General features: G+C 45.9%; 1 protein-coding gene across 1 annotated transcript in view; it reads right to left on the bottom strand.

Annotated features, from left to right (window-relative positions):
* Nucleotides 1-24,461, bottom strand: part of LOC122787378 (complement C1q binding protein) — a 213,045-nt gene that overhangs the window by 59,073 nt on the left and 129,511 nt on the right. Inside the window, exon 5 of the mRNA XM_044054043.1 lies at nucleotides 23,856-23,981. Within this exon, the coding sequence (XP_043909978.1) occupies nucleotides 23,856-23,981 (126 nt within the window). The remainder of the gene's footprint in view (nucleotides 1-23,855; nucleotides 23,982-24,461) is intronic.

Here is a 24,461-nt window from a genome sequence, read left to right as displayed (position 1 = left end):
CCAGATGTCAGGTGCCCCAAAAAGGGCAGGCTAAAAAATATTATGCTCATAAAAAAGCACGCACATTACCTTCATCTACAAGCAAATACACCACATAGGTTGTATAGAATAGAGAGGTACAGATAAGTCCCAGCAAAGGAAAAAGGGGGATGGAGGGAGGGTAACCTGGACTGCAACAGTGAATACACTCTAGCATCTACATTTATGGTAGGTACACAACTGTACTATGTTCGTGTTTCACTGTTGCAGTCATTACCTTGGATTGAATACCAAAGCTGAGGTTGGGTGACTGGGCCTAAATAGAATTAGGAGTGGCTAGGAGGCCCTACAGAACTGCAGTGGCAAAGCCTGCTCTGGATTTAGAGTAAAGAGGCAAGTGATGGTGCTTAGTGAAAGTGTGCACTGAAGTCCCAAGTTGCAGCCTCAAATATCCTTGGTTGGTACTCCTCTGAGGAAGGATGCTGAGGTGGCTGCTGCCCTGGTAGAATGTGGTCTAATGCCCTTAGGCACTGATTTGCCATGTTGAGAATAGCAGAAACAAATGCAGTGTCCTGTCCATTTTGAAATAGTCTGCTTTGAGATGGCCTTTCCTTGTAATCCTGCAGCATATGCCACTAAAAGTTGCTCAGTCTTTCTGAAAGCTTTAGTTTTGTCCAAGTAGAAGCGTAGCGATCTGTGTATGTCCAAAGAATGCAGAAGTCTCTCCCCTTTATTCTGTGGTTTGGATAAAAAAGTAGGCAAATGAATGGTTTGGTTAAGAGCCACACTGGACACTACCTTAGGCATAAATGTCGGGTTTGTCAGAGAAACCCTGTCCTGATGGAAAATAATAAAAGGTTCCACAGCCATTAGTGCCTGCAACTCTGAGACTCGTCTTGCTGGAAGTTATTGCTAGGAGAAGAGCTGTTTTCCTTAAGTATTTTATCTCCGCTGTATTGGCTGGCTCAAAAGGAGGCAGTGTGAGTTTTTCACAGACAAAATTGAGGTCCCATGCAGGTATTGGAGCTCTCCTTGGGGGGGGCTTATGTTTCTGGCCCCTCAGATACTGTCTCAGCAGTTGATGAGAAAAAAATATGTGGATCCATAATGTAATGAGCTGAAATGGCAGAGGCATGGATCTTAAGTGATGAGAATGATAAGCCTTTGTTCAGCATCTCAGTTAGATTTTGCAATACCCGAGGAATATTTGGTACCAGTGTGTCAATTCCCCGATCCTGGTTCCAAACACAGAATCTCTTCCATTTTTCTGCATAAGATTTTCTGGTGCTGGGCCTTCTGGCCTCCAAAATAACATCCATAACTGCTTTAGAGAGATGTGTTCTGAATTGCTATATTATACGCCATGCAGCCAGGTTTAGGGTTCTGAATTGGCTGTGTAGGATCGGATTGTTCTGTTGGGTCAGCAAATGAGGTATTAGAGGCACTGTCCAGGCTGGGCCTTGAGACAAGCTCTTTAGGATTGGGTACCAGTGCTGGTGTGGCCAGTCTGGGGCAATCAGTATCATTTTTGGCTTCTCTCGTCTGACCTTTAGTACCACCTTGGGGAGGAGAGGCAGAGGGGGGGGGGGGCATATACTGCAAGGGATTTCCAGCTTAATGAAAGGGCGTCCACTTTCCATGCTTGTTTGTGATAAGTCAGAGTGCAGAACCTCTGTAGCTGGCAGTTGTGAGGGGAGATAACAGAGCTAGGTCTGGGCATCCCCATTTCCCTGTTAACATGCTGAAGATTTGTGGATCTAGTTTCCACTCGTGAGGATCCATGAGGTTTCTGCTTAGTTCGTCTGCCAAGGTATTTGTTTTTCCTGGCAGGAATTGTGCTTGCAGGTGTACCTGATAAGTCAATGCTGTGTTCCACAAAGTCATGGCTTGCCTGCAGAGGGGGTAGGAATGTGTGCCCCCTTGCTTATGTATCACATGACTGTAGTATTGTCCGTCTTTACCAGCAGTTGTCCTGGATGAAGTAGGTCCTTGAAGGCAGTCAGGGCGTTTTGTACAGCTAGCATCTCTTTTTGATTGATATGAAGATGCATTTGGCTTGCGGGCCATGTGCCCTGAATACATTTTCCTGCCATGTGCACCCCCCAGGCATAATCTGATGCATCTGTTAGTGTTTGCCTGGCAGTGAGCAAAGCGAATGGCTGTCCCTTGTTGTGGTGACAGGCCTGTGCCAATCATCGAAACTCCTGTTACAGACAGGGAATGAGAGTAATTACTGTTGCCAAGCTGTGGCAATGTGGAGTCCAAACACTTTTTAGATACCATTGTAGTTTCCTCATATGCAGTCTTGCATATGGAATTAGAATGCAGGATGCCATGTAGCCCAGAGCCTGCAGAATTTTTCTTGCAGATAACTGGGTCTTTGTTGCCATGTTTTCAAAGTAAGAAGTCAGTTGCTTTTGTTTGTCTGGCGTGAGATAAGCCATCTGGGCAGTTGTATTTAAGCATGCACTCAGGAATATTATCTCTTGAGAGCGTACTAGTTTTGATTTCTTTTTGTTTACTGTGTACCCTAGGCAAATTAATAGTCTTTTTACAAACGCCAGATGCTGTGGTAGAATATCTTTGGTCTCTGCTTGAATAAGGCAGTCGTCCAAGTAGGGATATATTTGAATTCCTCTGTCTGCAAAATGCAATTACTGGTACCAGGCATTTTGTGAAGTCCCTGGGCGCAGTAGAGAAGCCAAAGGGCAGTACATTGAGCCAGCTATGAATCTGAGGTATCTTCTGCAAGATTGTCTGATTGGGACATGTAGGTATGCCTCTGAGGTCCAAAGTTACAAGCCAAGCCTTCTTGTCCAGCATGGGCAGAAGCTGCTGTAGAGTCGACATTTTGAATTTTGGTACGTCCAGAAAAGTGTTTAGACTAGACAGGTCCAGAATTTGTCTCCAGGCTTTGTCCTTTCTTGGTACTAAGAAAAGTAGAGTAAAATCCTTGTCCCTGCTCTTGTTGTGGCACTGGCTGAAGCCCCCCCATGTCCATGAGATGCAACTTGTTTTTGTGCCTCTGCCCATTGAGTGGAAGGTCTGGCATACCTTTTGCCTTTGGAAGGGTGTGAAAGTGGAACCTGTAGCCTGAGAGACTATATTTAAGACCCATTTGTCCTGGGTGATCTTGCCAGTTTTGTGAAAAAAGTGCTAGCTTTCCCCGTAAGGGTGCTGCCAAAAAATAAGTGCTTGGCATAGGCAGAGGGAAGTCATTGGGACCGTTTTCTATATGGTTGTGATTTGTCGTCTCCACTTTTGGAGGTAGAAGCACCCCATTGTTTGGGTCTGTATGAGCCCTGGGGCTGTTGCCTGCCTCTAGGGTGTCTGAATCTGCCTCTTTGTGGTCTGACACTGGAAAGGACCAATTCTTAGAGGGCCAGTTTCCGCTAAACCTGGGTGGCTGTACCTTTAAGAAATCCTTTACTGTCTGCATAGATTTAGCTTTATCCTCCATTTTCTTCAACACCTCTTCTGCCTCAACACCAAACAAAGTATCATGCTGTAAAGGAGCATCCAATAATTTTGCTTTAACATTATCAGGCAGATTCTGTTCTTTTAACCAAGCATGCCTTCTAACAGAACCTGTGACAGCGGCCCTGCACGAGGCCTCCAGTGAATCATAGCCACATTGCAAAGTATGTCTTCCCACCTGTTCAGCTGCATGCAATAAATCCTGCAATTTTGTTCTCAGAGCATTCAGAATTTGTCAACATTTTTTGTTTTAAAAGACATTAAGTATTGCGGATTCTTAAGCATATGAAATTGACCATTTAAAGCCCTTACAGCCAAGGTAGCAGAAGGGTAAACTCCCCCCCCATCTGTCCAGAGCCCTAGAATCTCTATCCAGAGGGGACACAGTTTTTAGCAGAAGCAGCCTTGACCCCCTTGGGACCATGTGAAATAGTTTCTGGGTCAGCAGCAGGGTTTTTATAAAGAAACTTATGGGAGTCTGGGACCCTGTAATATTTATCCGGCTTAACAGGAGCAAGAGGTAAAGAGTCTGGAGACAGGCCAGACTCCGAAAATACATCTACTATGTCTAGATCAGGCTGAATTGCAAGAGGTCTATGCTGAGGAAGTAAAAGAAAGTCTCAGCCTTTTCTTAGAATTGGAATAATCTTGGCTCTCCCAGTGGAAATGCTCCCTTATGGTATGCAGGGTTTCCCCAAACGAGTAGTCCTCAGGAGGAGAAGCTGAAGGAATAGAATCTTCAGCATCAGAATCCTCATAGGGAGGAATAGAAAGTACAGTTGTGTACCTACCATAAATGTAGATGTTAGAGTGTATTCACTATTGCAGTCATTACACTTGGGTTATCCTGCTGGCAGGCTACCCACAGTTAGCCAGAATTCCAAAGTCCTGGTCCGGCGTCTGTTGCTGTCACCTCTTCCCTGATGTCAGTGCACCAGGGGTATTAAAAGATGCAGCAGATGCCATTTACTTCAGTTTTTCTTGCCCCAGATGTCAGGTGTCCCCAAAAGGGTAGGCTAAAAATTTGCAAATAAAGCATGCACTAACAAACATTACCTTCCTCTACAAGCAAATAAACCACGTAGGTTGTATAGAATAGAGAAGTACAGTTAAGTCCCAGCAATGAAAGGGGGATGGTGGGAGGGTAACCTGGACTGAAACAGTGAATACAGTCCAACATCTACATTTATGGTAGGTACACAACTGTACTATGTTCATCATGTTTCACTGTTGCAGTCATTACACTTGGGGTTGAATCCCAGAGCTGAGGTTGGGCGGCCACTTGGGTTGAATCCCAAAGCTGAGGTTGGGCAGCTGGGCCTAAATAGGATTAGGAGTGGCTATGAGGCCCTGCAGAACTGCAGTGGCAAAGCCAGTTCTGGAGTTAAGAGTAAAGAGGTAGGTGATCGTGCTTGGTAAAAAAGTGTGCACTGAACTCCAAGTTGCAGCCTCCAAAATTTCCTTGGTTAGTACTCCTCTGAGAAAGGCTGCTAATGTGGCTGCTGCCTTGGTAGAATGTGGCCTAATATTCTTAGGCACTGATTTGCCATGCTGTGCATAGCAGAAACGAATGCAGTGTACTATCCACTTTGAAATAGCCTGCTTTGAAATAGCCTTTCCTTGTGATCCTGCAGCGTATGCCACAAAAAGTTGCTCAGTTTTTCTGAAAGCTTTTGTTTTGTCCAAGTAGAAGCGTAGCTGCCTGTGTATGTCCAAAGAGTGCAGAAGTCTCCCCCCTTTATTCTGGGGATTTGGATAAAAGGTTGGTAAATGAATGGTTTGGTTAAGAGTCACACTGGAATCTACCTTTGGCATAAATGTCGGGTTTGTCCTTAGAGAAACCCTGTCCGGATGAAAAATGATAAAAGGTTAGACTGCCAATAATGCCTGCAACACAGACTCTTCTTGCTGAAGTTATTGCTAGGAGCACAGCAGTTTTCCATAAGAATTTTATCTTAGCTGTGTTGGCTGGCTCAAAAGGAGGCAGTGTGAGCTTTTCCAAGACAAAGTTGAGGTCCCATGTTGGTATTGGTGCTCTCCTTGGGGGGGGGGGGGGGTCTTATGTTTTTTGCCCCTCTGAGGTACTCTTAGTGGATGAGAGAAAATAGGAGGTTCCGTATTGTAATGAGCTGAAATGGCAGAGGCATGGATCTTAATTGATAAGGACAGGCCTTTGTCCACCATCTCAGATATTGTAAAATCTGAGGAATATTAGGAACAAGCGGTTCAAGTCCTCGTGCCTGGTTCCAAGCACAGAATCCCTTCCATTTTTCTGCATAAGATTTCCTGGTGCTGGGCCTCCTGGCTTCCAAAATGACATCCACAACTGCTTGAGAGATGTGTTCTGAGTGGCTATATTTGCCATGCAGCCAGATTTAAGGTTCTGAGTTGGCTGTGCAGGATCGGATTGTTTTGTTGCGTTAGCAGATGAGGAATTTGAGGTAAAGTCCAGGCTGGCCCTTGAGACAAGTTCTTTAGGAATGGGTACCAGTGCTGGCGTGGCCAGTCTGGGACAATCAGAATCATTTTTGGCTTCTCGTCTGACTTTTAGGAGTACTTTGGGGAGCAGAGGTAGTGGTGGATAGGCATAAACTGTTAGGCTTTTCCAGCTGAATGATAGAGCATCCACCTTCCATGCTTGTGAGTGAAGTCCTTGTGCAGAATTCCCTGTAGTTGGCAGTTGTGAGGGGAGGCAAACAGATCTACGTCTGGGCATCCCCATTTCTTTGTTATCATGCTGAAGACTTGCGGATCTAGTTTCCACTCGTGAGGGTCCATGAGGTTTCTGCTTAGTCTGCCAGAGTATTTTTCTTTCCTAGCAGGAATTGTGCCTACAGATGTACTTGATAGGCCAGTGCTATGTTCCACAAAGTAATGGCTTGCCTGCAGAGGGGGTAAGAATGCGTGCCCCCTTGCTTACGTACCACATGACAGTAGTAGTCAGTCTTTAGTAATAGCTGTCCTGGATGTAGCAGATCCTTGAAGGCTGTCAGGGCATTCTGGACAGCTAGCATCTCTTTTTAATGGATATGAAGATGCATTTTGTCTGTCGGCCACTTGCCCTGTATACAGTTTCCTGCCATGTGTGCTCCCCAGGCATAATCCGATGCATCTGTTAGTGTCTGCCTGGCTGTGGGTAAAGTGAAAGGCTGTCCCTTGTGGTGACAGGCCAGTGCCCACCATCGAAACTCTTGTTGCAGGCAGGGAATGAGAGTAATTGTTTCTAGGCTGTGGCAATGTGGAGTCCAAATACTTTTTAGATACCACTGTAACTTCCTCATACGCAGTCTTGCATATGGAATTAGCAAGATACAGGATGCCATGAAGCCCAAAGCCTGCAGAATTTTTCTTGCAGGTAGCTGGGTCTTTGTTGCCATCATTTGAAAGTAATGAGTCAGTTGCCTTGGTCTGGCGCGAGATAAGCCATCTGGGCAGTTGTATTTAAGCTTGCACCCAGGAATATTACCTCTTGAGAGGGCACTAGTTTTGATTTCTTTTCGTTTACTGTGTACCCTAGGCAAATTAGTAATCTTTTTACAAAGCCAGATGCTTTAGTAGATGTCCTTGCTGTCCGCTTGAATAAGGCAGTCGTCCAGTAGGGATATATTTGAATTCCTTTTTGTCTGCAAAATGCAATTACTGGTGCCAAGCATTTTGTGAAGACCCTGGGTGCAGTAGATAAGCCAAAGGGCAGTGCTTTATCCTCAATTTTCTTTAACACCTCTTCTGCCTTAACACCAAACAAAGTATCATGTTGTAATGAGTATCCAACAATTTTGCTTTAACATGATCAGATAAACTTTGTTCTTTTAACCAAGCATGCCTTCGAATGACGGAACCTGTAACTGCGACACTGCAAGAAACCTCTAATGAATCAAAACCACATTGCAAAGTATGCTTTCCCACTTGTTCAGATGCATGCAATAAATCCTGCATTTCCTTATTTTCAGAACATTGAGCTTGTAAGCATTCTGTTTTAGCAAAGACATTAGGTATTGTTGATATTTAAGCATGTGAAACTGGCAGTTTAAAGCCCTTACAGCTAAAGTAGCAGAGGTGTAAATGTTTTTCCCCCATCTATCCAGAGTTCTGGAATCCCTATCAGAGGGGACAGGATTTTTAGCAGTGGAAGCCTTAACCCCTTTGGGACCCTGAGAAATTGTTTCTGGGTCAGCAGCAGGGTTTTTATAAAGAAATTTGAGAATCTGTGACCCTGTAGTACCTATCTGGCTTAACTAGTGCAGGGGGTAAAGGAATCCGGAGACAAACTGGATTCAGAAACTACATTAACAATATCTAGTACAGGGGGAATAGCAAGGGGCCTGTGCTGAGGCAGTAAAAGAAAGTCTCAGCCTTTTCTTGGATTCTGAATAATCCTGACTCTCCCAATGGAAATGCTCCCTCATGGTGTGCAGGGTTTCCCCAAAAGAGTAATCCTCAGGAGGAGAGGCTGAAGGGATAGATTCTTCAGCATCAGAGTCCTCATAGGGAGGAAGAGAATATCCCTGTTCTGAAGCAGAATCAGAGGAAATGCAAACCTGGTCAGAGGAATCGGTCAGCATCTTGCCTAGGCCTTTTATGAGGGGGATGGGAACCCCTGATCAGAGTAATTAGGTCCTCGGCCATTTTAATCTGTTTCTTTGGCATGGATGACTGCCCAGGTGAATGCTGTACTTGTTTCTTTGTCTTTAAAGGTGTTTTGGACTGCCTTGGCTGCTGAAGTGGTCTTGATAGTAAGCTGTGAAGATCTGAAAACACCCTCAGAAGCCGATGCCTGCTCAGCGGCTCTGCACCCATTTGAGGGAATAGTTTCTGTAGGCCCAACACCTCGACTTTCCAGAGGCCTAGTCGTCTCCACGTGAGTCGGAGGCTGCCTGTGTGTCTGGTGTAGCGGGTGTCAAGGGCTGCGAAAGCGCCTCACTGAGCACCGGTGGACTGGCCTAGAAGAGGCTTAGTCAGTTTTGGACCTCGGATGCCTGTCCTTTTCTTTGTCCTTGCGCTTTTTATAAACTCCGGTCGGTTGTTCAAACGGCATTATATAGTTACACCTTCGGCCAAAGTAGTGCAAAGCAAAATCAAACAGACGCTTAGTGCGATGGTTGAATCTAGCGCAAAACTGACAACTAGCAACATCGTGGTCAGGGCCTAGGCAAGGAATACAGTAAGAATGAAAATCCTTGAGGTATTTGCTTCCCACAAGAAATACAATTGTTAACTTTTACTGACATTGGTCTGGAGCAAGAAAAACTTTCCCTAATGGGGTACTTATTTATTGAAGACTTCGGATCTGAAATTCAATTTTGAAAAACTCAGGAGTCGGCCGATCGGCACTTGCGAACTGCTTTTGCTTCGGGCACCGTGCGGCAAGAAAGACGGAAGAAAATGGCGGCAGCTGCATCTTTTATACCCCTGGCGCACTGACATCAGGGAAGAGACAGCAACAGACGCCGGACCAGGACTTTGGAATTCAGGCAGACTGCGTGTAGCCTACCAGCAGGATAACCCAAGTGTAATGACTGCAACAGTGAAACACGAACATCTTACCATAACTTTAGATGTCCTTCTCTTCTATGTTGCAGTACTCATAACAGTAGGGAGTTGCTGCCTGCAGTGCCACCGTTCGGCCAGTATACCAAAGTCTTTGCTTCAGGAGGGTGTGTGACTTCTCTTACCAGGGCCATAAACAGACGTTGGGTATAAAAGTGACATCTGCACATACCCTCATCAGGACTGTTTTGCTGCATACAGTAGTGCTTCTGAGGTTTGAAGGGGGTCCTAATACGAGACCCTCAGACTTGCTTGTAGGCCAGCCCCAGGGCAGTAGTATGGCTGTGTAAGTTGAGACCAGGGGAGAGGATGGCAATGTGCCCACAGGTGATACCTGGGGTAGTTGTCAGAGAGACTGGGGGGGGGGTAGGTGGGACTGAATACAAGAGAAGGACATCTAAGGTTATGGTAAGTTCTTACACAACTATTCTACGTCCTTCTATTCTCGTGTTGCAGTATTCATAACAGTAGGGAGAGTACCAGAGCTTTAAGTACGAAACTCGGAGGAGGAAGGGGTCCTGTGGTCAAGCAGACCCTGTAGGATAGCTTCCAGTGCTAGAGCAGGATTTGCCAGAACTATGTCTAGCTTGTAGTGTTTGGTGAAGGTGTGTACCGAGGTCCAAGTAGCTGGTTTTAAAATGGAAGAGTGTATGACTTTGAAAAAGGCAGTAGAGGAAACAGCTGCTTCGGTTAGAATGAGGTTTAATATTACTTTGTAAGGATTTCCCAAGGTGGGAGTAGCACAAGGAAATGGACTTGGAGATCCATGAGGCAATGGTCTGCTTAGAGACCGCTTTCCCTAGGGCACTGGGATGGAAGGAAATAAATAGCTGACCCAACTTCCTGATACCTTTGGCTTTGTCTAAGTAATATCTAAGTCGTCTTTGTACATCCAGGGAATGTAGGGTCTTTTCTGAGGCACTTTGTAAAGGGTAAAAAAACTGGTAGGTTAATGGATTGATTTAATGAGAGTTCATTAACTACCTTGGGCATGAAGGAAGGGGTGGATCTGGAGGACTACTCTGTCCTTGTGGAAAACGAGGTAGGGAGAGATGGCCATAAGGGCTTGGATCTCAGAGACCCTCCTGGCAGAGGCAAGGGCTACTAGCAGAGCCGTTTTCAGTCTGCACAGTTTCAGGGAAACTGAGTGTGCTGGTTCAAAAGGGGTGAGGTTAACTTTTCTAATACAAAATTAAGGTCTCACAGGAGAGGAATGGGTTTCTGTCGGGGTTTGATATGGAGGACTCCCTTCAGAAAGTTTAACTTCCAGTCTGGATGCCGGAGTGGGTGAGATGGGCAGACTGGCAGAAATGGCAGACAAATGGACTGATTGAAGAATATGTTAGTCCTGATTGGAGTAGCTCACACAAGTAGGAGAGGACCCTTCGTATTGGAGTAGTGAGGGGGTCCTGGTTGTTCCTATAAAACCAAATGGAGAATCTGTGCCACTTAGCTACATAGTTTCTCCTAGTGCTAGCTTTTCTGGCTTCCTGCAGAACATGGAGTACGTCCTATGAATAAAGGTGTCTAAGGGATTAGAATCCCATCACCCATAAGGTCAATTTTAGGTTGTTCACCTGTGGGTGTAGAAGAGATTAAGTTATGTACCTACCATAATGTTCCATGTTAGTTTTCTTCTAGCCTTCTTTCTTGCTGGTTGGGTTCGGAGCCGACCCTCGGCTCCAACTCTGCCATTTTCCAAAGCTCGAGAGCTACTTACTGGCTCGAGGCCTCCCTATATCCCACAGTGCCTGGTGCTAGACCCCCAGATCTCGTTTGGAAGACCTAACGCCGAAATACAAGAGGACAACAGTCCCAAAAGCAAGACTTCAGCTAGAGGGCTGAAGAAAAAGGTAGAGGACATAAAACGTTAGACACAGCCAGTGACAAGACTCGCAGGAAGACTCTTCTCGGTCCATCTAGGCTAGGGGGATGGAGGGTGGGACGCAAGAAAGAAGGCGAGAAGACAACTAAAATGGAACATTATGGTAGGTACATAACTTCTTAATGTTAAGTTGTCTGTCTCGCCTTCATTCTTGCTGGTTGGGACAGCGTCCCTAGCACCTTAGTCCTGGGTGGCTCATTGGAACAGACTCTTGAACACAGTGGTACCAAAATCAGCTCTACTCCTAGAGGCCACATCCAATTTATAATGTGAAATGAAGGTACGAAGGGTGGCCCATGTGGCCGCCGCACAAATGGCTTCCATTAGTAGTCTTGCTTGAAAGGCTACCGTAGCTAAAACCCTAGTAGAGTGGACTTTAGGTTTAGCAGGGAGTGCTAGACAACTGGATAAGGTTACTTTAGATACTGGTAGACCCTGCTTACCCTCCGCATAGGACAGGAAGAGTTGGTCTGATTTCCTTATTTGCTCAGTCCTATGCAAATAGAAACGTAATTGCCTATGAACATCCAAACTGGTGTAATTTGTGTTCAGCTTTGCTGGAATAATTGGAAAAAAGACTGGCAGATCGATGGATTGATTCAGATTGTTTTCGGAGGGGACCTTAGGAAGGAACGAAGGATTAGTCCGGAGTGAAACTCTATCCTTTTGGAAAACTAGAGGACAAACACAAAGGGCTTGAAGTTCAGAAACTCTCCTCTCTGAAGTAATGGCCACCAAAGAGGGTTTTCCAGGTAAGCAATTTCAAGGAACAGGAAGCTGCCGGTTCAAAGGGAGGAAGTATCAAGGAAGCTAGGATCAAATTTAAAGTCCCACAGAGGCGGGGGATCTCTCACTGGAGGCCTGAGCAAGATCGTTCCTTTCAGAAAGGCTTTGCAAAGCTTATGGGACATGATGCTGGTTTCTGACAGGCCCATATGGAAATTAGAGATTGCCGCTAATTGAATTCTAATGGTGGCCGACAAGGAGCCCGCTTGAAAAAGTTCTGCTAAGAAGTCCAGAACGTTATGGACAAGGGCAGTGAAGGGATCTATATTTCTAGCCTCTGCTCAGAAAGAGAAACATTTCCACTTACTAGCATAAGTCTTCCTGGTTGTAGGTTTGTGCGAGGAAAGGATAACCTGACGCACTGAATTGGAAATACTGGGAAGCCTGGCTAAGGCTGGAAGTGGAGCAACCAAGCAGTGAGGTTGAGAGACTGATGCAGCCTGCCCGACTGATGGATCAGGAGGTAAGGAACTCTGTCCAGATTCCAAGGCTGCTCTAGAAGGTGACTATGCAGGAATGGGAACCAGATTTGTCGAGGCCAGTAGGGGGCAATGAGGATCATCCTGCAACCCAGCACGGTAGCTTTCTGAATTAGTTTGGGAATTAGTGGAAAGGGTGGGAATGCATACAGAAGTCCCTGGGGCCAATCGTGAACTAGAGTGTCTCTGGGGGAGTGTCTGGGAAGAGAGTGAAGAAACTGTCACACTTGCTGTTGAGAGGAGTTGCGAAAAGGTCGCAGCAAGGCTGACCCCATTTGCGGAAGATTGTCTGCTACTGTCCGGTTGAGACCACTCGTGAGGTATGAGAATAGCTCTGCTTAGCCTGTCCACTATGACGTTGGACTTCCCAGGGATTTGTGTTGCAGTCAAACCGTTGAGAGGAAATCGCCCACTACCATAGTCTGAGTGCTTCTCGACATAAGGGATATGACTTGGTTCCGCCCTGCTTGTTGATGTACCACACTACAGACATTGTCTGTCTGAATTGCAATGATCCCAGTGGGTAGAGAGTTCTGAAGAGCTTGCAACGCTAAAAGCACCACCCTCATCTCCAAGATGTTTATGTGCAAGTGGTACTCGTGGGGTTGCCAGGTGCCCTGGACAGTCCTGCCCTGAAAATGCCCCCCCCCACCCGATCAGGCAGGCATCCGTGGTCAGTGGCAACTGGAGGAGAAAGGACAAATGGTCTGCCCTGGGGTACTGATGGAGAGACCATCCAAGCCAAGTGGTCTTTGCATGACTGATTATCTTGTGAGACAAAGGAAATTGTTGAAAGGACCATTGGGTGAAAAGCATCCACTGGATAATCCTCATGTGAAAACGAGCCAGGGGAACTAATATGATCGCTGCTGCCATGAGATCCAAGGTTTTTAGGATGAATCTGGCCTGAATCTTTCTACATCCTAATAATACCTGTACATGTCGGCGAACGTCTGCTACTCTTTCTACTGGAAGTTTTGCGGACAGATCTTTTGTATTTAATGTTGCGCCTATTAAGGTTAAAGACTGACCAGGCGACAATGCAGACTTTTCGAAATTTATTGAGATACCTAGGTTGGAGTACGTTTGGATGATATAATCCCTGGCTCTCAGCAATTGATGTCTGGTGGTAGCAGTAAGGAGCCAGTCTAGATATGGAAACACCTGGAATCCTTGCCATCTCAGGTGAGCGTTAACCACTGCCATGCATTTGTTGAACACCCTGGGGGCTGTGGTGAGACCAAAGGGCAGGGCTCTGAACTGGTAATGACTGGCTCCCAGCCGGAAGTGGAGAAACTTCTGGAACACCTGTCCATTTTGATGTGGTAGTACGCATCCTGAAGATCTATGGAGCACATCCAATTGTCCTGACCCAAAAGGGTAGAATTTACTGAAGAGTGACCATCCGGAACTTTGTTCTTTAAACAGACTTGTTTAGTCTGCTGAGATCCAAAATGGGTCTCCAGTCCTGTCTTTTTTTGGTACCAAAAAGAACCTTGAGTAAATTCCGGATCCTTGCTGGTCTGCTGGGACTTGTTGGATGACCCGTTTTTTTAGCGGTCTTGAAATTTCTTGTACTGCTTGTTCCCTTAGACTGGATGGAACATCTGGGATGGGGTTGTTTGATCTTAATGGGGTATGGACAAATGGGATTTTGTAACCTCCGGATATGATAGACTGTACCCATTTGTCTTCAGTGATGAGACACCAGGCTTCTGGGTAGAGAGAGACAACCTCCCCCTGACTGTCTCCGAAGGTGGGCAGCCCCTCAGGGGTGCTGGAAGGGCTTGTCAGAGAAAGATTCTCTGCTGCCCTGATTCTGCGGGCCCCCTCTGCCCTGCGGGCAGAGTCTATTGTTCCCTCCTCTGCCTCTGGAGGGAAATTCGCCACGTGTCAGGCACGGCTCCCTGGGGTTTCCGGAACCACATCTTTCCACTCTTCTAACCCTTAGGGTATGGTCTACAGGGAGTGGAAAAACGGACTCCAACGGCAGAGAGAGTCTTGCCTTCCTGCTCTCACCTGGTAAGTGTATCTTTCACCTGAGGCCGAAACAGAGCCAAACCAACCGTCAAAGGGGGTGTTGGTGAAAGACGCCTTGAAGGGATCAGCAAAATTACATAACCGCATCCAGGCATGTCTTCTCAAAGCCACACCTGTGCCTGCGGCTCTACTCGCTCCATCAGCCGCATACGAAATGAGCTGCATGGAGGAGTTAATGACAGAATTAAGAGTCGCCAGCTGGGAGTTTATCTTGTCTTGAGCCCCCGCAGCTGATGGATCTTGCAGGGTATCTCCTAGCTCCTTGAGGAGATCCCTCTGAAGACGGGTGAAGTGGCACAAATAATTCAGCGACCGCATGGAGAAGGTCGCTGAGGAAAACATCCGCTTCCCGTGTCTATCCATCGTCCTAGACTCCAACTCCTTTTTTGTGGCAGCTGCTACCACCATGGCATAAACGGTGACACCCTTTGTCAGAAACTGTTTATCTTGGGGGGGCCGTGATGAACTTAATGGGCCTGCGAGGGGTGGGTTCCAGTGTGTCCGGAGCTGACCACACCTTCCGAGCCACCACTTTCATTAATGGATCGAAAGGCGGAGACATCCAGGAGGTGGAAGGGCGAGAACCAAACGCATCCAAGTATACCGACTTGTCCTCAGAAGGGTTAAGGGCAGACCAGTTCCCCCTCTGCTTAAGGAGCTCAAGGATGTCTGAGAAAGAGACATCTTCAGTGGGGGATCTTGGGGACCCTTCCAAATCCTCCAAGTCAGTATCTGATGTGACCGACTCTGGGGAGTCTACATGTTTCCTCTTTCGAGGGGGCTCCTCTGAAATTTCAGGGGAGGCCTCGGAAGAGGAAGATACATCCAGTGGGGTGAACTGTAGCATTTAATCCCCTTGTTTGAGGTCTGGAGGAGGGGCAGAGACTGAAGCAGGCACCCTGGGGAGAGGAGCTGAAGGGGCTGATCGAGGTGCAGACTCAGAAGTCAGCATGCTCCTCATGACCTCGAAGGCACCCCTGTCTGGCACAGAAGAGGGTCCCCACTCCGGAGACTGGAATCCTCTCCGGCACCGAAAGGGACAGCTCAGAGGCCAATGTAGGAGCAGAGCTTAGGAGCCGAGCTTACCTGCTCTGAAGCTCAGAGAGGGAGAACGGGGTCGGACAAGGGTCCGATACCACTCGCCCCCTCGGAGCAGACAAGGGAGACTCTGCGCCCAGATCCCTCCAAGGAAGGAACCATTGAAGAAATCGGAGCAGACGATGGAGCCGAAAGGGGAAGCATCGGCGCAGTTTCCAGGATCCAAGCCCAAACAAGCTCCAGCTCCGAACTGACAGGAGTCGGAGGAGGAACTATTTCAGAAAAGGGAGCAGCCACGGCCTGATGAGGAGGGCTAGTTAACATTTTAGCCAGGGCCTGTGACTTGGAGTCTACTAACCACTCTCCAAGTCCTGATCGGACAGCCTCGAGGACCGAGAAGCGTGGGACCTATGGCTCCGTTCAGACTGTAGCAAAGTTGATCCCGGAGCCAAGCGAATCGACTCCAAGGATGGCGATCTGGATCTTTTACAGCTCCCTGACGGCTCCGACACAAAGGCTGGAGCAGAGAGAGATTGATACTTCGGTCCCGGCCGGAACCGAAATTGAAGCAGACGCTCCAACTGGTGACTGCTCCATACTGGGAGCCAACGGCTTTGTGGGCTTGGGGGATTTTAGCTGGCTGAGACTTTGCCGGAGACCCCTCTGGTTTTAGTAAACCCCTGAGAATTAACTTGTTCCTACGCTCCTGCAGGACTCTTGGACTAAAGGCATGACATACCGAGCAAGAGTCCTGCAGGTGTAGGGAACCCAAACAATAAATGCAAGGTGTGACCATCTGTCAGAGACATTTTCTGACAGCACGAGTCACACTTCTTGAACCCAGATACCTTTGTATCCTTTGACATGTTATAAATAAAAGGAATACAGAGATAAAATTTTTGACTAGTGCAACACACAAATTTTAGGTAACTACTAAAAAAAAAAAAACTAAGACTATGATCTTAGACTACAAAGGCTAAATACTACTTCCTACTGAAAACAAGATAAAAGGAAGGGGATAAACTCTAATGTAAATGGCCTACTTAGGGAGATTGGGGGGGGGGGGACTAGTAAAAACGAGTTTCCTAAGGGTCAGAAAACACAGGGAAACAGACTAGTCTACAGTACAACTCTGATTTAAAGATTCTAAAATATACACCAACAGTTTAACTACTAAAAATACAAAAGATTAATACGACCTGAGCCAGTGAAGCGCAACCTCGTAGCTGAAGTGGCAAACGAGATCTGGGGGGTCTAGCGCAGGGCATTGTGGGATATAGGGAGGCCTCGAGCCAATAAGTAGCTCTCGAGCTTTAGAAAATGGCCGAGTTGGAGCAGAGGGTCAGCTCTGAACCCAACCAGCAAGAATGAAGGAACATCCCTTGTTCTGTGTATAGGTCTACACGGTGGGGTAACCTGTGGTGATTGCCCTTGGCTAGAGAATGTAGGAGGGGAAACCAATGCTGTCTTGGCCAAAAGGGAGTCACCAGTAGGATTTTTGGTTTGTCCTGAATTTGTAGGAGGACATTTTGAATTACAGTAAAGGTGGGAAGGCATACAGGTACAACCCATGAGAAGGCATCCACTTTCCAAGCTTGTGGATGTGGGCTCCTTAGTGCAGAAGTTAGCCATCTGCCTGTTGAGTGGGGAGGCAAATAGGTCTGCTTGTGGAATACCCCACCTGTTTATCAAGTCTAAGAAAACCTTTCTGAAGCAACCATTCGTGAGAGGGGGTGGAGGTTCTGCTGAGTGGGTCTGCCATAACATTCTCTGCTAAGGGGATATACATGGTTAATAAGTGGACCTTGAGAGAAGCGGCTAGGTTCCATACCCGGATAGCCAAGCTGCATAGTGGGTCGGACCTGATCCTCCCTTGCTTATGTACCACAGGACAGTCATGTTGTCTGATTACTTTTAGGGTTCCTGGCAGGATAGAGAACTTGAATGTTAGAAGGGACAACAGCGATGCCCTCATTTCCTTGATGTTGATGTGGTCCTTTTCCCTTACAGTAGACCATTTCCCTTGTACTGAGAGGTGCTGTTGGTTTGTTTGTAACACTGCACCCCAGGCCTAGATCTGAAGCATCTGTGGAGAGCTGTTATTGTGGGGCTGGAATTTGGAGGTTGATCCCGGGGTTGGTCTGCATTGTACAGATCTACCATATCTCCTTTTTTAGGCACAGGAGAAGTGGAAGTGGGGAATGAAGGCTTTCATGCAGTCTGTACGGAGTCTGCACCCCAGGAAGCTCAAGTCCTGTGAGGGGATCAGGTGAATTTTTCTGCATTTAGTGTGAACCCCAGAAGAGTGAGGGCATTAGACACCTGTTGTAAATGAAGTAGGAGTTTTATGGTCTTGAAGGATGAGCAGGTTGTCCAAGTATGGGTATATTTGTATACCCCCGGGTCCTGCAATGAGATATGAAGGGGGCTAGACACTTTGTAAACATTTGGGGGGGGGGGCAGTGTTGAGACCAAAAAGCAGTAGAGAATAGAAAACGACAGGAGCCTACAGAAAATCTGAGGAATTTCCTGTAATCTGGATGAATGGGAGATGTGGAGGTAGGCATCCTTGAGATCCCATGAAAGCTTTGGAGGGGATCAGAGGCAACAGAAGTGGTAAGGTGATCATTTTGAAACTCTAAATGTGGAGGAAGAGGTTTAGAAAGGATAGAGCCAGGATAGGTCTCCAAGGACCCTCTTTCCTTGGTACTAGAAACATTCTGGAACAAAAACCTGTGTATGAGGAGTGGGCACTGGTTCTATGGTGCCTTGATTTAGAAGCGGATGGATAGGAACAGGGGGATTTGGTTTTCTGGTGGTTAGGGAATATGTAATATCCTCTCTTGATGATGGAGAGGACCCACTGTTAGTCTCTGCCAGGAGGGAAGGGAGAGGCCGAGGCGAAAGGATAAGGGTATTCCTGGATGCAAGAGGGGGGGGGGGGCGAGTCACAGTGGAGGAGGCCTGGGTTGGTCAGGCCGACTCTGAAAATGTGTGGTGGAGGAGCTGAAGGGAAATCTTGGGGTAGACGTCTTCCTCAGTTGTCTAGGTCTCCGATTGTGGTATTGAATGAAAAGACTGCCTTCTAACAAAGGAGGGCTTCTGAGGGGAATTCCTATGAAATCTAGGAATAGGGGATACCAGAAGGTGTTTGAGATTCTGTAATTCTTTACCCCTCTCTTAAAAGGGATTCGAGAAGCTCAGCAGAAGCTTACCCAAACAGGGCCTTATTGTCTAAGGGTGCATCCAGTAGTTTAGTTTGAACATCCATGGGGAGGGGCTGAAGCCTTACCCATGAGTAAAGTTGTAGTACTGATCCAGAAGCTGCAGCTTTGGATAAAGCTTCCACAGCATCGTAACTGCACTTGAGTGCCTGGTCACTTGGGATACTGTGGAGAGGAGTGAAATTGATTGTGCTCTGATAGGGGAGCCCTGAACCTCAATCAGAAGGGTGGAAGCTTTAGAAATAGTATCTACATACCTGAGTTGGCTAGAGTAGAGAAGGTATATACCCTTTTGTCCTGTCCATAAATTTACTATCAGTTGGGTAAAGAAAAGTAGAAGGTAGCTGTCTACATGTTCTATCTGCAGAAACTGCTATAACAGCTGGGTCTGCTGGGGGGTGTTCCTGAAAAGAAGCTGTGCTTCTTGGGGGACCCTATAAAACTGATAAAGTCATTTGGCTGCTGGGGTTTGAGAGTCAGGTGACTGAAGCAGCTAGGAAGGCATCCTGAAAAGTAGGTAGTAAGGGAGGCACAGCTGATGGAGATGGTCGCTCCATTTGCAAAAAGTAAAAGTACCTTTTCTTGCAGCCTGAAACCTCAGAGGCCTACCACTTAAAATGCTCCTTCATGTGGGAGATGGTATCTCCAAAGGTGAAATCTTCTGGGAATTCAGGAGAAAGTTCTCCTCCTCGGATGTAATGAATTCCTTGGGGGATTCAATTTGTGTTTCACAGGACGACGACTCCTCAGAAGAGGAGTAGTCTTCCTCAGACACACGGAGGGGTGGTTGAGGCTTGAGAGAAGGCAGAAGTTGTTGTGTTTGTAAGGCCTTACACAGACCGAGAAAATGATTCCCTACCAGGCATCAGTGGAGGCACAGAGTGCTTGTTTTTATGCTTCATTTTCAAGGGAGTCGTAGGAGCAGTCAGAAGGGAAGTGGACGTCTGCCTAGCATGAATTGGAAGAGCAGGGGCTTCTGAAAATGCGAGCCGTGGTTCCCCTCTGCCATGAGACTCTGATGGCTGAATTACCTCAGCGAACGTACCTTTGGTTTCCCATACCCTGGCTTCTGTTAAGGTTCCCGGGCCTGCTTTGGTAACAGTTGTCTGAACGGACTCCCGGTCTTCAATCTCGTCTAGAGCCTGCTTGGACTCCTGAGGCACAGCCTGAGATTCCAGCCTAACTTTTTGCCTTTTCCTAGATGGCTCGTCGGATGGGCAAACTCCTCCCTCCATGTCTAACACCAAGCATCTTTGGTTCTCTAGATATAGTTTCAAAGCCGCTAGTTGGCTACAGAGAGTCTTTGGGACGAACTTACAAATTGGACAGAAAGTAGGGTCGTAGGCCTTGCCTAGACAAAGTCACACTTATCGCGTGTCCTTGTAAGGAATTCATCTCCCATAAGCACGCTTCCCTTTCCTAGCTGACATGCAAGTCTAAACAGTAAGCAACTTAAGCAAGAAAACCCCACAGGGCACTTATCTGTAATGGTCAAAAGTGGTAGTCTGGTCTTTAACGATCTGGAATTCAGTCTGAAGAAACGCGCTGCAGAAATGGAACTGGCAAACGGGCGTCCGATGATCAATGTGGCAGAAAAATTCTGATGAGGGTACGTGCAGATGTCACTTTCATACTTAACGTCAGTTTATGGCCCTGGTAAGAGACGTCAAACATACCCTCCTGAAGAAAAAGGCTTTGGTATACTGGCCAGACTGTGGCACTGCAAGCAGTAACTCCCTACTGTTATGAAAAATGCAACATGAGAATAGAAGAACATTAATAGATGCAGAAAATGTTTTGGGGAGGAATGAGGTTTAAGATGGGACAAGAACTGAACAATTTACAAAATGCTGGATTGATTATACTGTAGAGAATATCGGTTATGAACAAAGTTTGTAAGTGTGAACTTGTTAATATTGTTTGATTACTTACGTTTGCCTATGTCACAAGTGATAATTCAATGACTAAATCCAAAAGGGCATCTAGCCAATACGGTTTTCCAACTAGTTTTAAATTTAGCACAAATGAATTCAGCTCCAAGAAACCGATGCAAAATATTCCTTCCATAGAAGGCTAGTTCTCAGATACCAATTCCCAAAACATCTGTCAGGTTATAAAGCTTCACCAAATCTAGAGCACAGATTTATTTTTACACAGTACTCCGTACTATCCATTACTACCGCCAGTAAATATTCCAAACGTTAAAATTCTCTCATCCTATTTTGACAAAAGGCCCCCTACTTACATAAATCCACCTATCTTTTATGCAAGCCAGGGCTTTCGTGGCCATCTTCTCTTCCCCTCCTGCGGGAAGCTGCAAATATAGCAACCTGCAATGTATGCTGCATATACTTGTGTCTGGCCACCATTTCTTTTGCCAAGGAATGATGAATGTTTTGGATTAAACTACCAAACTGGCTATCTGGCCATCACCCTTGGCCTGGAGTCAAGCCAATGATTTCAGTCGAGGGTTAACATGGAGAGGAACTTCCCTCTCAGGTACACCCTTTACTATGAAAAGGAGAGAATTCTTCACATGTCCAATCCCTGAACCCCCACACACAGCCAGTGTTAAGGCATCCGAGTGGAAGTGAACAAACCATATGCAATATAGACAACAGCATAACCTCTTGACAAAATTTTACAATACCTAACACTGTATCATGACAAGCTCCTGGAAGGAATCAGTGGTGACATCTGCTTAGTCACACGCATGTAAAATGAATATTTGAAAAGTACTACATTTGTTGTTCTCTACATAGCTACTTGCCTAGAAATGGCAGAGATTGAAAAATCTTCACTAGGTCTCTAGTATATACAAGAAAGACTGCCTTACGTCTCTAGTCTACAAAGGAGTGCTTTGTCTCAGTGCCCAGTAATAGAGGCAAACTAAACTCTCTCAAAAGCAGTCTAAACCAGTGGCACACAGCAGCATGACTAGACTCCACGACATAAGCAGCAGAACAAAAGTGGTTCCAAGCTTATTTACACCGCTACAGCTGAAGCAAATGTGTGCAATGTGGAAAGAAGCAGATGGGGCTGGGTCTGAGGACTATGTGGGCTGCAAGGACCAACACTACAATAGAGTTTTTTTTTGGTGAAATCCAACAAACCTGACAACTAGAAATGTCCTGCTGAGGCCCCAAAACAGACAAGGAATGGAAATTTTTGGGCAAGATTTGCTTCCCACACTTAAAGGTCAATAACTGCTTGAACATTAGAAACATTTTACCCAATGGGGTACTTATCCAAAAGCAGGTTGCAGGAACTCTAGGAGAGAAAAAAAAAAGCTGACTGAAGGATTGCAAACATTAGATTGCAAACATTAGATAAAACAAAGTAACACACTGGACTGTACAGCTAGAAAGAACTGAAGATGGAGATGACAGATGCGCTTCATACCCAAACATCCAGATGTGGTTCCTCCGATGCCCATGGGCTAGGGATGATGTAAATACTTTTGGAATCAGGTCAGCTGTGGGCTTGTGCTTAGCAAGAAATCAGTACTGCAATGCTGTCTACGAAGACCATCTGATCTTACAAGTAAAAAATACAAAGTTGCATGTCTTGGAACCAGATAAAATACCTGGTGTTTTCCTATAAAGGAAAAAGGAAAACTAAACCCGTTGCACTTATATTACACAAATCAGTCAAGTGACCATATCCTCGGTCTCAAAAAAGGGGGTGGGTCACATCAGACCTAAACAGTTTTGCACCCCTCAGCCCTGCCAGTACTTTCTGAAATACCATGAAGAGTCATAATGGAGTGTATTCAAAATGACAGACAGATTCTGCCTTTTGAATCTTGAGGAGGTAAGAGCAGCCCTTGATAAAGGATGGGCTGTGCATACTGCTTATTGAAACTTTGCTCTGTCATTCAATGCTTTTCCACACAAGAAGACAAATCAAAATCTATCCATATGTAACGGAATGCATAAAGCACTGGTTAAGCAACAAGGCACAAGTCAGAGTGGGCAGGGTTACTTGTCTAACCACAAAACAGCAGCATATTACAGCTATGGACCATTCTTCATAGAATGTACAGAGTGGGAAATTGGCTGTGGACAACCAACTATGCTGATGCCTCCAGACTTACTTCAACAGAATATGCCAGATTTCTGTAAGCTCTACAAAAAAAAAAAACAGGCAACCTGTGTAGTATCACCACCTTTAAGCTCAAGAAATGCAGAATCAATAAACCTGGCAAATATGAGGAACTGATTTAAACAGTCAAACCATAAATTATACTACCATTGTTAAAGACAGAGGGACACTGGTACATAAACTCCGATTAGTTTGCATCACCAAACAGAGATTTGTTCTTCAGTGCCATTTACCTGTGAAGGGCATGTCTAGTCACTTTTGGGATCCAACCCATTCCTGAATACAATGCCATGTTTTGTAGACTTCAAGTAACCCACCAAAAAAGTTAAAATATGGGGATAGAAAAAGAAATTCAGAAAGGGAATGCTTCCGTTTCTTGCATCTTACTTAAAGTGACCTCTGTCCAGTCTTTGAGGGCAATGTCTGTTCTGTTTGTCTCAAAGTGCGTGGGGGGTTGCATTTGGAAAACACTGCTGGGACAGCCAACACCAAATCAGGCAATCTACTATTGGAAGAAAAAAGACTAGACACTGCACAAAATCTTATAAGAAAAGTTTTCACTTTACAATTGGAAGGCAGTCACAGACAGGCAGCAAGCCACAGTAATCACAGACAAAACAAATGCCCTACTTTAGGTAGCACTGAAAATACTTGACCAATCTTTTGGACTGAGAAAAACTGAAGAATTGGTATCATTGTAACATTATGACACTTCTGCTGAGACGTTTGGACTATGCAAGAAAGCAGAATGAAGACATGGTACAACTATTATAGCATTATGTCATTTCTGATTCTAGCTCTCACTTCAGCTCAAGACTAGACAGAGCAATGAACTGTCAGCATTAAAAGACAGTGACTGGAACTGCAGATTGTAGCAGACAGAGCCAGCATATGAAGTTGTAGCAAAATAGTAGTGGTAGTATGGCAATGATCATGACGAACCAGTTAGGTGTGACACCAGATGCATTCTCAGATGGCTACAGAACACCGATTTAATCCAAGAATTAATGCATATGAAAATAAAGGACAACTACCACATATTCACAGTTCGGCAAAACAGAGGAAACGAAAAGCAAATTTTGCTGCACTATCCAGCTGACAGAGCAGAATAGCATTCACTGCCTCATCAATATGAGCAGAGAATGTCATGCTAAACTTGCATCCAATATGGCATATGTTGACAGGCTACAAATTTACCATTAGTTCAGGTCTTACCTTCCCTTATTCCCTTGCAGCTGGCAAACATAAAAGTGGCTTGCCTAGAGGAAAAAAAGCAATTCTGTTCTCCATACTCACCCAGTCTAGGGAATCTGTGTTTAGTGTGTAACTTGTATCTTTCCACTCAGTCTCTCCTGTAGGCTGGAAGCTGACTTCTCGAACTGCAAAAATGTCACCATCTTCCTCTTCTGTTCCATGACCAACCTGAAAAATATGCAGAGGTGTTAGAGTGGCAAAATGCAATATACTTGCCTAGCAGTACAGGAACAACATCTACATCTCTCTCCTCCCCACTCTACACACACACACCCACCTCCCCCCTCTACACACAACTCTCCCCCCCACTCTACACACAACCTATCTACACACACAACTCTCCCCCCCACTCTACACACAACCTATCTACACACACAACTCTCCCCCCCACTCTACACACAACCTATCTACACACACAACTCTCCCCACTCTACACACAACCTATCTACACACACAACTCTCCCCCCCACTCTACACACAACCTATCTACACAGCTCTTCCTCCTACATACATGTATACACATATATATATACATATCTATCAATCAACCTATCTCACCAACTTTATAACCTACCATATATTCTTTCATTTAGTTAACTAAAAATATGCCTATCATTATTGTGGCTTGCACAGTGACATAAAATCCCC

The sequence above is a fragment of the Protopterus annectens genome, chromosome 13.part0 (genome assembly GCF_019279795.1).
Source record: "Protopterus annectens isolate FY-2018-M chromosome 13.part0, PAN1.0, whole genome shotgun sequence".
In the NCBI taxonomy this organism is placed as follows: Eukaryota; Metazoa; Chordata; order Ceratodontiformes; family Protopteridae; genus Protopterus; species Protopterus annectens.
Note: the sequence above shows the minus strand (reverse complement) of the source record. Positions and strands in the feature narration are given on the sequence as shown.